This window comes from Cinclus cinclus, chromosome 16, assembly GCF_963662255.1.
Source record: "Cinclus cinclus chromosome 16, bCinCin1.1, whole genome shotgun sequence".
Lineage (NCBI taxonomy): Eukaryota > Metazoa > Chordata > Aves > Passeriformes > Cinclidae > Cinclus > Cinclus cinclus.
In genome coordinates, this window is record NC_085061.1 from 1752216 (window position 1) to 1766055 (window position 13840).

Consider the following 13840-nt stretch of genomic DNA (forward strand, 5'->3'; position numbering starts at 1 on the left):
ACCACACTTTGCTCTTCTAAAGCTTCCCCTGGCTGAGCCCAAGCCAGCTGGGCAGCAGTTGAAAGAGCTGCTCCTTCAGCAGCCCAAAACAAATAGGGACATTTAAAATTAAAATAGACAAAAAAGGCGATAAAAGGAATAAATTGTCCCTCGCTGGCCTAAAGAAGGGAGCTCTATTCCTGCTGCATCTTCCCCTGGAGTGGCTTCCCAGGGAAGCTCAGCAGAGGATTTTGGTGCCCAGGCTGGCCAGTGAATAGGGACAGCAGGATTGTTAAAAACAAAAAAAAAAAAAAAACAAAAAAAAACAAAAAAAAAAAAAAAACAAAACAAAAAAAAGCTCAAAATAATGTTTTTATTTTGAGCCACAGAATTTTATTTTTTTTTTGTTTAGATTTGGGCTACAGGAGGAATTTCCTCCTCATTTCAGCCACCTCTGCTGAGCTGTCTCATCACTCCAGCCAGGGCATTTGTCCTTCCCCACTTCAGGAGAGCCGTGGTCTCTTGCAGGTGGCTTTGGAGAAGCAGCAGAACTCACCAGAACCTCTCAATCTGCCCCAAACTGGGAGCAAGACAATCAATGCAGCATCCAACCCCACCTACAAAACTGTCACAGGGGACTTGCAAAGCCAGCCTTGGTTTTAAGGTCAGTCCTGCAGATTTTGGGTGCTCTGAGCTCCTCCCTTTCCACCACCACACCTCCTGAAGGACAGGGAGAATTCAGTGAGTCCTGCTTTGCTTTCCCTGTGTTTTCCTGCAGCCAGCATCCAGGGAATTCCATGTCACCCTGCAGGCACCACAGGAGTAATCCAGGTTTATTTTACTGTTTTGAATAATCTGACCCATTCCAGGGGATCTGGTGAAAAATGAGCTGAGCTGGGCTGCCTGGAATCTTTTCCCTTTACAAGAACCACCTCATTTCCTGTTTAAGACAGAATATTCAGAGGAAAAGAAGTTGAGGGAACATCTCTAACCCCCCCACTTTCTCTCATCCCTTCCCCCTTGCTGTGTTTGTGTTGTGCACCAGGTTAAATTTCACCCCCCCCTCAAATTTCAAGGAGCAAAAGAGAGGGGGAAAGTAAAATAAATCCAGCTTTATCTCAACTATCAAGAGTCAATCCCTGGCATTCCTGCCAGGCAGATCATTGTCCTGGAGCTGGGAAGGGACCCCAAAACTCATCCCTGAGCTTAGGAACAGGGGTTTGAATCTGGGCTGGGGGAGGAGAGGAAAAAGGCTCCTCTCTCTATCCCCCACCCTTTGCCTCTTCCTTAAAAAAGTGCCAGAACAGCCAAGCAGAGTTCACAGGCACAACTGGAATTATCTTGGGAAAACCTCAAGGGTTCTGCAGGACTGTCAGAGCACACAGCACCCCCATGCCAGGAAAAGTGGGAGCACAGCACACACTGCTCCAAGACATGGAATAAAAAAAAAAAAAAAAAAAAAAAAAAAAAAGAAAATCATATTCCAGGTGGGTTTTGTTTCTTTTTATTTTTTTTAGAAAAATCAACCCCTAAAAGCTCTATAGCCACAGCACCAGCACAGGGAGCACTCCAGAGAGCTGTGGGCATTAATGAACAGAGCCTGTCTTAATTATCCCACTTCTCCAGGAATTAACAGATCCAGCTTTGGAGTCACTGCAGCTCCACAGCTCAGCTACAAAACCTTGGCAGCTTCAGGGGGAGGTTGTTGGGATTTTTATTTTTTTTTTTCCTGTTTTCCCCTCCAAACAAACACAAAGTCAAGGATGACATCCAGGTTTTGCTCCTGTATCCCTGGAAAGGAGCAGAAGGATGCTTGAATTCCTGCCCTTTCACATTAAAACACCTAATGAAAAAAAGACAAGAAATTCTGGAATAATTTGGAAACGGGCAATGGAAAACCATCCACAGAGTTATTTTCCCAACTCTGTGGCTTGGTTTCACAGCTTTAAGCTCATGCTGAGTTTAGAGCTCAGAGAATGGAGCTTTTCTCCTTCACCCACTGACATTCCAGCTGCAGTAGGATGGGAATGAACGGAGCAGCACATGCAAACCCTTACAGTTAAATCCACTGAGCCCATCCGTGGGAAAGGTGTCCTGTTGTAAAGCCAGAAAATTTGGGAAGAATATCCCTGGGCACCTCTTGGTGGCAGAGCCTTTTCCTTCCACACCACCTGAGCTGCAGGTAGAGAGGCAGCTCAGGAGGTGACCTGAAGAAATTTGGGGTTTTCAGGGCACATCCTCCTTTCAACCAATGTATTTGGGGCCTTAACAACAGCAAGGACAACCTCAGCTCTTGATTGTTCCACCAGGGCCCTTCCCAGCAGCAGTGATTTACAGAGTCAGGGTTTCTCCTTTTCCCCCCCACAAGATTTCTGTGCTTAGTCTGAAACACAGAGTTCTAGCTCTCTCCTGGACAGAGCTGAAAACTGAGAAACCACCCTAAAAGCAATGATTGAGGGGATTCCCTTGCAACAGCCACGAGGGGATAGCACAGCTGGGATAATTCAGAGAGGAATGTTCTGGAATAACCTCAGTGGGAAGGGAACCACAAGGATCCTCAAATGCAATCCTGCACCAACTGAACTGAGGAGAACTCAGGGCAGATATCCTGGGTAAGACAGAGCTGGGACGTGCCCATAAATCATTCCTGCCAGGTGCTGTCCTTATCTCATATTCCTACATGGATAATCTGGTGAGGAGCAATCACCAATTGGATTGGAAATCCAAAGGGCAACGGGGGAAAAAAAAAAACCCAAAAGGGCAATGGGAAAAAAAAAACAAAAGGGCAACAGGGGGGAAAAAAAAAAACCCAAAAGGGCAACGGGGAAAAAAAAAAAACAAAAGGGCAACGGGGAAACCAATGTGCAACAAAGAAAATGAGGCAAAAGCAGAGCAGAGGAATTGAGAACCCACCAGATCTGTCCAACATGGACCAAGGACAGGTAGAGCAGCCACAGCAGGGACATGAGGACCATGTTGGCACAGCCAGTCAGCAGCACAAAGGCTGCCACTGCCAGCCCAGCCAGGGCCAGGCAGTCCAAGGTGCTGTCCATGGCAGACCAGTCCAGGAACCAGATGAGAGTGGGGGCATAGCTCAGGGCATCCAGGCCGACCTTCCCCTTGAAGTATTTCTTGATTTCTTGCAGGTAGAGCTTGCAGGGGAGCAGCCCCTTCTCTCCTATCAGCTGCTTGTTCTGCTGGAATGCCACCAGGAAGGCCACGGCTGCAGGAGAACAAGGAGAGAGGAAAAAGCACGTGAGGAATGGCCCAGGAGGAGAGAGCTGATTTGAATCCTGAGTTAGAGAAGTCATTCTTGGAAGGAATTGATTCCCAAGCCCTTGTCTCAATCAAAAACCAACACAGTCATTACACTGCCCAACAAAAGGGTCCCTGGGATGCACCTGGATGAGCTCCAAGGTCCCTTCCAACCCAAACCATTCCAGGATTCCAAGGTTTCTGCGAACCACAGTGCAGAAGATGAAGGAATTCTATAAATTCTGGTTTGGCTTTGGAGGACAAGAGATCTCCACCTTTACCTGGGCACCCATCAAGTACCTGAATATTTTCCTTACACTGAAAACGTTTCGTATCTCAAAATACTGTTAATGAGACAGCTTAGACTCGCCTGCAGCATTAATGAGGTGCTCACAGAATCCCAGGATTTGGGTTGGAAGGGACCTTAAGAGATTCTCTCATTCCACTCCCTGCCATGGGCAGGGACACCTTCCACTATCCCAGGGTGCTCCAAGCCCTGTCCAGCCTGGCCTGGGACACTTCCAGGGATCCAGGGGCAGCCACAGCTTCTCTGGGAATCTGTGCCAGGGCCTCCCCATCCTCCCAGGCAGGAATTCCTTCCCAAAATCCCACCCATCCCTGCCCTCTGGCAGTGTGAAGCCATTCCCTGTGTCCTGTCCCTCCACCCCTTGTCCCCTGTCCCTCTGCAGCTCTCCTGGAGCCCCTTCAGGCTCTGGAAGTGGCTCTGAGGTGTCCCTGGATCCTTCCCTTCTCCAGGTGAGCACCCCCAGCTCTCCCAGCCTGGCTCCAGCCCTCGGAACAGCTCTGGAATTGCTCCAACAATTCCTTCCCATGCTGAGACCCCAGAGCTGCTCAAAGCACACTCAAATTCTTTGAGTCCATGGTTCACCACCACCACAACTGCCCACAACAGCAGCTCTGACCCTCTGCATCCTCTCACACCACCCTGGAAGCTTGGAAATCCAAAATCTCAACATTTCCCCATCCCTTAAATGCCCACTTTTTCCATGGCCCATTTATAGCATTTCTGCTCCTGCCCTGGACCATCTTAGCCCATGCAGCTGCTTTTTTTAACAGCACATCAGCAATTTAATTACAGATCATAGACCTAGCATTTGATGTCCTGCAGGGAAAGTTGGGCAGTTTTTAGGCATTATCTCATATTTTAGGCATCTCCTGCAGTTACCAATTTGCAGTTTGTAACTCCAGTAATCTCCATGTCTCAGGGAAATTAAAAAAAAAAAAAAAAAGAGGAAGGCCAACATTTCCTGATTAGGCTGCATCCACTAATTTACCCATCCTTCAAACATTACCCAAACACCAGCCACGTCACAGGCAGCAGCACCAGAGCTCTTGGAAAAAGCCAATTTGTTCCCCTCCCCAATTTTCCTTGGTTAATGATCAAATCTGTTTCCTTCCTTATCTCAATGCTGGCATTCTGCAAACAACAGTCCTGGTGTTCATCTGGTGTCTCTCACTGGGAGCACTGGGGGAGAGGCTGTGTGAAATCAGAGCCCAAATTCCCATTTCTTTGAAGTCTGCAGCAGCAACCCAAAGTCTGCAGCCCCAGGGAATCCAACTGAAAGTCCCATTCCCCAGACAAAGGTCTCCAGTGGGTTCCACTTAATCCACTTAACACTCCCCCTGCTCTCTGCACACAGCCATGAGTTTTATCCTCATTTAAAAAACCACTGAAAGTCATCATCCAGCACACAGCAGAGGTCATTGGGAGGGTTTCCCTTTGATTCCAGCAGATCCTGAACCCCAGGGATGACACAATAAAGTTGGGAGTTAATTGGTTGTGTCTCTTCCCATCCATCTTTTATACACAGTGAATGATTTTACAAATTAAAGGCATTTTTCTTCAATTATTTTACTCAATTATGGACAGGGAGAGACATGAGAAAAGTTGATTCCAACACTACAGAACACAAATTAAGTGCTTTCTATTTTATCCATCACCTACCAACACTCGGCTCAGCACAACTGTCTCATCAGAAAACCTGACGTGAAACCAGCAGAAATAAAACTCTTCTGAGCCTCAGACAGCTTAATATCTTCATTTTTGGCTTTAAAAAAGCCAACTGAAAGCCAGTTCTGCCTTAAAACTCAGTGGCTTGATTTTTGCAGTGATTAGCACTGCAATTTGCTGCACAGTTTTCCAAAAGTGATAATCAAATTCACCTCTAAACACTCCAGAATTGCTGCCCCAACCCATAAATGCTGAGCAGGTTCTTGCCTAAAAAAAGTCCAAATTAGACCCCTGTATGCGAGACAAACAAGGAAAGGGTAAATTAGGAAAAACAAACGCCAGCAATTCCAGCAAAGTGCACACTAGATGGGTAAAACCCAGCTCAGCCTTTCCAAGCCTGCAGGCAGCAAACACTGGCTTGGAGCTGCCATGAAATGCACATTTTAGGATGGCCCAGCTCGGGCTCCAAAGGGGTTTTCTCCCAGGAGAAAAAAAAAATCCCACTGCTAGGATTTCCCACAGCGCCATCCACAATGAAACCCCAACCCAGATTTTGGGAGGATTCTCCTCCCCCCAAAGCAAACCTCACCGTTCCACCTGTGTTTGATCCATCCCCTCCCAGGTGATGCTCACATTCCCAGGGCTCCATCCCGGATCCAGCTCCCTCTCCTGGACATTCCCCGTGCTCAGCCTCTGCATCACTCCAGGCTCCCTCATCCAGCATCTTCTGGAGCATCTCTGAAGGGCTCACCCCAAAGCCAGCTCCCACTTCCACCCACCCATCCCTGCTCCAATCTCCTGAGGTTTTTTTTTTTCCTTTCAGGCAGCAGTTCCTGTGCTGCTGGACACGGGGAACAGCTGGAACTGAAGACAGAGACTGCAAAGGATTGCAGCAACACAGGAGATGCCCAGACCCAGGAGGGAGAAAGGGAAGTTATTTATCAGTTTGTCACTGCTTCCTCTCCCTGAATCCCAGAGAAACCAGAGCCTGAAATTCAGTGTAACAGAGCCTGCTGCTTTCTCCAGGAACCTTCCCTTTGAGCGTGGCTTGGTCAGGGGGTAAAGAAATCCCTTTTCCCCCAAAGCCCGTGCTTTTTTTCCCCCCACTTCCTTCGCCCTTATTTTGGAACCTCTCTCCCTGTGGCCTCGTGTCTGGGGATTTTCCACTCTGCATCTTCCACTCCCTCCAGCTCAAGCAACTCTGCTTCCACTTTGGGCACTGACTGGCACCATCACCACCCTGCTGGGCTTGGGGCACACTGACCCGCTTCTCCTTGGTCCTGGAGCTTCTCCCTGGAATTCTGCACCCCTCCAAGTCCCCAGACCCAGCACAAACCCCTTGGGCTGGCTGCCTGCACCATTCGGGGACAATTCCAGGATTTGGGAGCGCTCAGCCCAGTTCCTGTGCTGCACCTGGGTTTGCCATTCCTCAGGCTGTGCAGGTGGCAGGCACGGAGCAGCTCCAGCTCTGCCTCCCACTGCAGAGCCTTTGACAGCTCACATGGGAGCTCTCCCTGCTGCCAGCTGAGCTTTACATAATTCATGCAAATTATCGGGGCTGCTAATAGACCTTCCCTACTTATCCTCACCTCAGAAGGTGCTTCACTGTACTTTTCCATTAACTCCCCCCCCCCACTCCACCTTCTCCTTCCCTTCCCAAACCCAGCACGTTCCTTGTTCAATCCCACAGGAGTGTGAGGCAGGATGCCCAGAGTTTGGTGCCAGTAAGTTTAAGTGATTTCTCCAGTAAGTTCCTAAAGAGGTAGAAGCACAGCACAAATATATGTAACGTTTTAATTTGAAATATCAAAGATAAATACAATGGTCCAATAGCTTCTATGTTGCCACATATGGAAATTGTCCATGCTTTTCACAGGTTAAGAAATTCCATAGTTTTGGGATTTTTTGTTAACTTGCATTTACATGCGATGTTGGTTTTTGTAAAGAACTCATTTGGTTTTGAAGCATTTAGACAACTGGATCCGTTTGGTCACCACCCAAGCGTCCCCATCCCAAGGGATTCTCTCCATCCAGATTTCCCTGGCACCTCAGCTCCTTTCCCCCAGTCCAGGCTCAGCCTGTCATGGCAGGAGAACGAGAGAATCCCATTCTTCACGCTCAGGAAAGATTTAAAGATGTGAAACCCAAAACTTTCCGGTCATATGGCTTTTTTTCTCTCTTCCCCCCCACCCTTGTTAAAAGAAATCTTAACTTTTCCTTAATGGCCAAACCACAAGAAGAACTGAACTAAGAGCAAAGAGCTTTACCTGAAAGCCAAACTACATTTTGCACACACACAGACTCTGCCTGGAGCAGTTTATCAAGTGCCCCTTTGACCCAACCAGGCATTTGAACAGGCCCTGAGCTGGATGCTGCAAGCTGAGGTTGCGCTGCTGGGAAGAAGAAAGAGCAAAATACTCCTGGTATTTTATTACCAGGAGAAATGAATCAAATAAATTTTCAATTGATGAATTCCCCTGCAAAGTTTTGCAACACAGAAGCAACAACCTCAGAGCACTGAGCGAAGGGTGAAGCCAAGCACCCACAAAAAACACACAACAAAGTGCTCTGTTCTTAACACCTTGTCTGTTTTCTTGCCTTTCACGGCCCAGCTGAAGACTTTAGGGTGGTTGCTCGGGGGGTTTTGAAGTGCTTATCTGCCTGCTGCCTCCTTGTCTGAAAAGGTGTGGAAATAGAAAAAGCTTCCCTTTGGGTCTCAGGCTGTTCAAAACCACCCCAGCCTGCAGCTGGAGGATGCTCTGGGAAGATCCCTCTGCTCCAGAGCAAGGAACAGACACAGAGAGAGAGAGAGAGAGAGAGAGAGAGAGAGAGAGAGAGAGAGATATTCCCTTCTCCACCTTTGTTATTTTTTTTCCCCATTCCAGGGGGATGCAGCTGCTCAGAGGACCCAGAGCTGATGCTGCACAGCCCTGCTAAGGAGCACTGAGCTGAAATAAAACCTTTCAGGGCAGCAAAGAGTACCTGAAGATGTTCTCTAATACTGACCAGGCAGGCTGAGAGCCTCTCAATGAAACCAAGGGAAGGGAAAGCAGGGGAGATGGCAGAGAAAGAGAGGAGGAAGGACACCGGGGAGAACCAGGAGCCTACAGGAAGCCAAACCCCCTGAGAGGGCTTTAGATTTCAGATTTAGGAAAAAGGAGTGTGAACCTCCTGTAGCTCTGGGGAAAGAAAATACTATTAAACAATACATAAGGAGAAGGAAGATAAACTAGATTTAAATAATAGCTTTTATTTCAAAGCTCTCCACAGAGCCTGGCTGAGACTGGGGAGGGTGGTATCTAATTATTGAAATTTCTACAGCTGGAATCTGATGATGGTAATCACCCAAAAAGGGCACTTAAAAATGATTTAGAAAGAGGGTGAAGGGAACAAATAATGCACGTTTGTTGTCCAGAGCTTTAGGACCAGTCATGTACCTGTAAGAGCACTTCCAACAAGACCTCAAAGCATTTCAGGATTGCCACAACATTGATCCCTGTCACAGGGAACAAACACACAGGACAAGACCAGGATGGAAAAGCTGCAAATCTCAAAGTGACATTTTGGCAAACCTCTGCCCTGCTCAGGTGAGAGCCCACCTGCAGAGCTACCTCCAGCACAGGATGTGGAGAGAGCCCAGAGGAGGCACCAGGGTGAGCAGAGGGATGGAGCAGCTCGGCTGGGATTGTTCACCTGGAGAAGAGAAGCTCTGGGGCAAGGCACAGCCTCACTGTGGCCTTCAAGAGCCACCAGGAAACAGAGAGAGAGAAACCATTTCTGAGGGATGGAGTGACAGGATAACGCTGTAAGGACCAAACCTCACAGAGCCCTTTCAGCTGGATCCACTTTCCCTGCCCTCCCACTCCTGCCAGCAGCAGGTGGGGCCGGTCTCTGACCTCTCCAAATCCTCAGATCCTCTCCCACCTCCCATCTCCAACCTGCCTCTCACACAGCAGCTGCTTTGCCAGGGACTTCCCAGGCTCGGGCTGCTTCTGGAAAACCCCTTCAAAAGACACAAAAAAAAAAAAAAAAAAAAAAAAAAAAAAAAAAAAAAAAAAAAAAGGGAAGAGTTGTTCCAAGCCAAGGGGGAGGGGGAGAAGGGAGGGCACACAGAAGGACACTCCACACCTGCCCTGCTCTGCCTGGCCTCCTTCCACACAGGAAGATCCTCAGGGAAAACATCTCCCTGCAGGCAGCAGGCAATGAACACCCCCTTGGGAATGGGCCGGGGGCAGGAAGGAGGTGACAAGCCCTCAGACCACACTTTGGGGTCACTCTACACCCCAAATTATGTTGTTTTTTTTCCATCCCATCCTCAAGGCTCTTCTCTCTCCCACCCCTCCCTTTCCACCCAGGAGGGGAACAATCCCTCAGCTCCCAGAGGAGCTCCCATCACATTCCCCCACACCTTAGCACAAATCCCCCCCTAAATAATCTGCTGCTCAGCCCAGCAGGAAGGAAAGGGTTACACATAAAAGGGTGAAATGAAAGAAGGGGGGAAAACATCCCAGGGCTGAGGAATGTCAAACTGTCACAACGGCATCAGCCGTCTCCTCAGCCAGCCTGAGCCTCGGTGCGCGCGGACTCGCCGCGTCTGCGAGAAAAATCAGCTGTCACACTAAATGCTTCCATCTCCAGAAAAAAAAAAAAAAAAAAAAAAATCAACCTGGAAGAGCAGCTTGGCACAGAGGCACAGAATTGTTTTCTGCTGTTTCTAAACCCAGGCTCTCCAAACAGATCAAAGGGCAGCGCTCCTTCCCTCCGGAGCATCCCCGGGGCTGTGTCGGAGGGACCGTGCCAGCTCACACACAACACGCACTTTCCACCCCAAAAATTCTTGTGGGGCATCTCTCCTGCACTGCCAGTGGGAACCTGACCTGTCTCAAACCAGGCCCAGGCTCCTGGCTTTGGCTCATTTGGCTTTGGCTCATCCCAAACCAGCAGCAGAACTCCCCCGGGGCCTGAAGCCAAGCACAAGTTGCACAACAAGCAGGTGAACTTTTCCTCTCTTCCACCTCGATCCCTTAACAGGAGCCACAAACATTCAACCGTTCTGCCCTGCTCCTCCCAGCTCCACTACCCCAAATCTTTCTTCTGCCACCCCACTCTCCAGAAGGTTTCCTCACTCCCCCACCCCATTCAGCCATTCCCTGGTGTTCCCCCTCCTCTTTCCTGCTTGAAAAAGCACCACAAAGAACTCTCCCTCTTTCTTAGCACCCCACATTTACTCACCAACCTGCAAACTCAGCTCCATCCTCCTTTTCTCCTGCAGCCCATCAGTTTCAATAACTTCCACCCATAACTCACCTGACCCCCCCAATCAGATCCTTGTTCCCCACCTCGTTGTCTCAGGTGTCCCACTCACCACAAGCTCCCACACCTTTGATTTCCACCCATTCCCACCCTCCAGCCAGCCCCTGCTCCCTTCCCACCCTCCACACTTCCCCCGGTCCCAGGTGTGGCACATTTATCACCCCAAATCCACCACGGGGAAGCAGCAGGCTCCACGGAAGGCACAGCAGAGAGCACTAATCAGTTTTTCATAAAGAAACTGCAAACTGAGCCACGGGAAACTCAGCAGCCTGGATTTACACACGGGGGAATATCGGAATCGCTTTCATTTTGACTGAAAGAGTCATAACCTCGCATTTCACCGAGAGCTGAAACCAAACTAGAACCAGAGCACGTGTCAGAGCCATGCGAAACTACAACTTCTGCATGGTTTTGATGCAAAATAATCTAAGCAGGCTGGCAGGCTACAAATTCTAACGATTCTGTGGACAAATCTGGGGCAAGTTTAGAATTTGTACCGTAGTGTGTTACTTGTCAGTTTTGGTTTCACTGTAAATATTTTTAAGAGGAGCACCAGTGGGCTCTGAGCACAGCTCTCAGTACCAAAGTAAGAGGCAAAGGAGCACGGCAGAGGATGGAAACTGCTTTTACTGGGGGATATTTTAAGGTCACGTCACTCTAGGTCCTGGCTGTTGTCGGTGTTGGCACCCAGAGGTGGCATCTGTCCCTCGAGTCCTGCTGCTGCATAACACAAAGTTCCTCTCTTGCACTGTGAGCTCACAACTCCAAGGGAAAGGACGAGCAGCTCCAAGAGGTGCCGGCCTCGTGGTGTGAGCAAAGCAAACTTCTTCCAGCTCCATCAGCTTCCAGCACCACCAACCCCATCCAGCCATCTGCCACAGGGTCCTCAATCCACCAGGAAAGGGGGAGTGGGAAAGAAGAGAATCGTGGAATACGCAGAGCTAGAGGAGACCCACAACGATCGTAAAATCATGGAATACTCTGAAGCGGGAGGGACACGCAAGGACCATCGAGTCCAGCTGCTGTTCCTTCCTGTACAGGACATCCCCAAGGATGTCACCACGGGCTCGGGAGCAGTGTCCAAGGGCTCCTTGAGCTCTGGCAGCCTTGGGAATGCGCTCATTCCCTGGGGAGCCCGCTCAGTGTCCCACCACCCTCGGAGGGGAGTGGGGAAAACCTTTCCCTGCTGTCCCCCAACCCTCCCTGGCACAGCTCCAGCCTCTCCCCGGTCACCACTCGGGGACACGGCGGGGGCAGCGCCCGCCCAAAGCACTCACAGTACAGGAAGGCAATGGAACGCAGCAGCACGATGCGGGTCAGCCAGAAGGTGCCCGGGGAGAGCGGCGAGGCCGCGGTACCGAGCTCGGGCTCGGGGGATGCAGCGGGAGCCGCTCCGGCAGCTCCAGAGGAGGATCGGGCCCGGCCCGGGAGGCGCTGCCGCAGCCCCGAGCTGGGAGCCGCCATGTCGGGAACAGCGAGCATGTGCGGGCCGGCGGGGCGGGCCGTGAGGGGACACGGCGGGGACAGCCGGGGAGAAATGGGGAAAATGGGGAAAACCGGGAGAAACTGGGGAAAAATGTGCTGGAAAGCGGTGCAGCCGTGTCCGGAACGGCGAGCGTGTGCGGCCTGGTGGGGCAGAACGTGAGGGGACACGGTGGGGAGAACCGGGGGAAAATGGGGAAAAATGGGAGAAACTGGCAGAAATGGGGGGAAAACGGAAGAAACTGGCAGAAACGGGGAGAAACCGGGAAAAAAATTGAGAGAATGTGCTGGAAAGTGGTGCAGCCATGCCGGGAACGGCGAGCGTGTGCGGCCTGGTGGGGCAGAACGTGAGGGGACACGGTGGGGAGAACCGGGGGAAAATGGGGAAAAACGGGAGAAACTGGCAGAAATGGGGAAAAACGGGAGAAACTGGCAGAAATGGGGAGAGACTGGGAAAAAAATTGAGAGAATGGTCTGGAAAGTGGTGCAGCCGTGTCGGGCACGGTGAGTGTGTGAGCGGACACGGGGGACAGGGGGGAAAACGGAAAAATGGGGGAAAACAGGCAGGAATGAGCAAAAATGGGGAAAACCAGGCAGAAATGGGGAAAATGTTCTCCAAAGCAGTGCCACAGTGTCGGGCACAGTGAGTGTCTGCAGCCTGGCGGGGAAGGACGAGAGGGGACAAGGGGATGGGGAGAAAATAGGGGGGAAATGGGAAGAATTCTCTGTGAATCGGTGAGAAAATGTAAAGTTTTATTTAAAATAAAATAAGCGGTCAGTGTGGTGAGAAGTCTGGAGCACCTCTGTGATGTGGATGCAGGAGTTGAGAGGGGATCTCACACATCCAAATATTTCCAAGGGGTTTTGGAGGATGATGCCGGTGGTGCTCGGTGACAGGATGAGGAGTGATTAATAAACTAAACCAGAATCCAAATTGCAGAATATTCTGGTTTAGAAGGGACCCCCAAGGATGATGGAGTCCCTGCAGTGAATGGGGCTCACACAGGGATGGAATCCACAGCCTTGGGGTTATCAGCACCATGCTCGGACCAGCTGAGCTCAGGATGGATTATCACAACAAATCCCACCTCGATTTATGGAAAAGGTGATTTCCATGCAGGTGGCAGGGCTGTGGAACAGCTGCCCAGGTAAGGTGTGGATCTCCTGCTCTGGAGACATCCCAAACCCACCTGGACACCTTCCTGTGTCACCTGCTCCAGGTGACCCTGCCTGGACTCAGGGATCATTTTAAGTTCAAATCCTCAGGTTTTCCTCATAGGATCAAGGAATGGTTTGGGTTGGGAGGGACCTTAAAGCTCATCCAGTTCCAACTTCAGGCACCTTCCACTATTGCAGGCTGCTCCAAGCCCCATCCAGCCTGGCCTTGGGCACTTCCAGGGATCCAGGGGCAGCCACAGCTTCTCTGGGAATTCCATCCCAGCCCCTCCCCACCCTCACAGGGAATCATTTTCTTCTCAAATCCCATCTAAATCCATTACTTGTGATGCTGCCATGATTTTTACTTTAATAATTTACAGACATCAAACACTTGGCTGCGTGGAGTTCCTAGTATTTTATTTTATAGTATTTATTTTTAAAAACAGTATTTTTGAGCGTAAACACACATTGAGTATCCCATTAGTAAACACCTCCGTGCTGGTCGCTGAGAAAGCATCTGCTGTCAGGTGTAACGTTATTCAACACTTCTCAGCCTCTAAAACCAGTCCTTTCTAAATGCCCCTTTTGTTTTTCCAGTTTCCCATCACTGCTGCTCGCATTGTTCTCCTTAGGAAAAAAAAAAATAGAAAAAAAAAAATCCCACATAATGGTGCATTGTAT

General features: G+C 49.9%; 1 protein-coding gene across 1 annotated transcript in view; it reads right to left on the reverse strand.

The window, feature by feature from the left end:
* The window catches only part of LMF1 (lipase maturation factor 1), a 147624-nt gene extending 135623 nt beyond the window's left edge, over nucleotides 1-12001 (reverse strand). Inside the window, exons 1-2 of the mRNA XM_062503441.1 lie at nucleotides 11797-12001; nucleotides 2893-3202 (exon numbers count right to left, since the gene is read on the reverse strand). Of these exons, the coding sequence (XP_062359425.1) occupies nucleotides 2893-3202; nucleotides 11797-12001 (515 nt within the window). The remainder of the gene's footprint in view (nucleotides 1-2892; nucleotides 3203-11796) is intronic.
* Between the last annotated feature and the right edge of the window lie 1839 nt (nucleotides 12002-13840).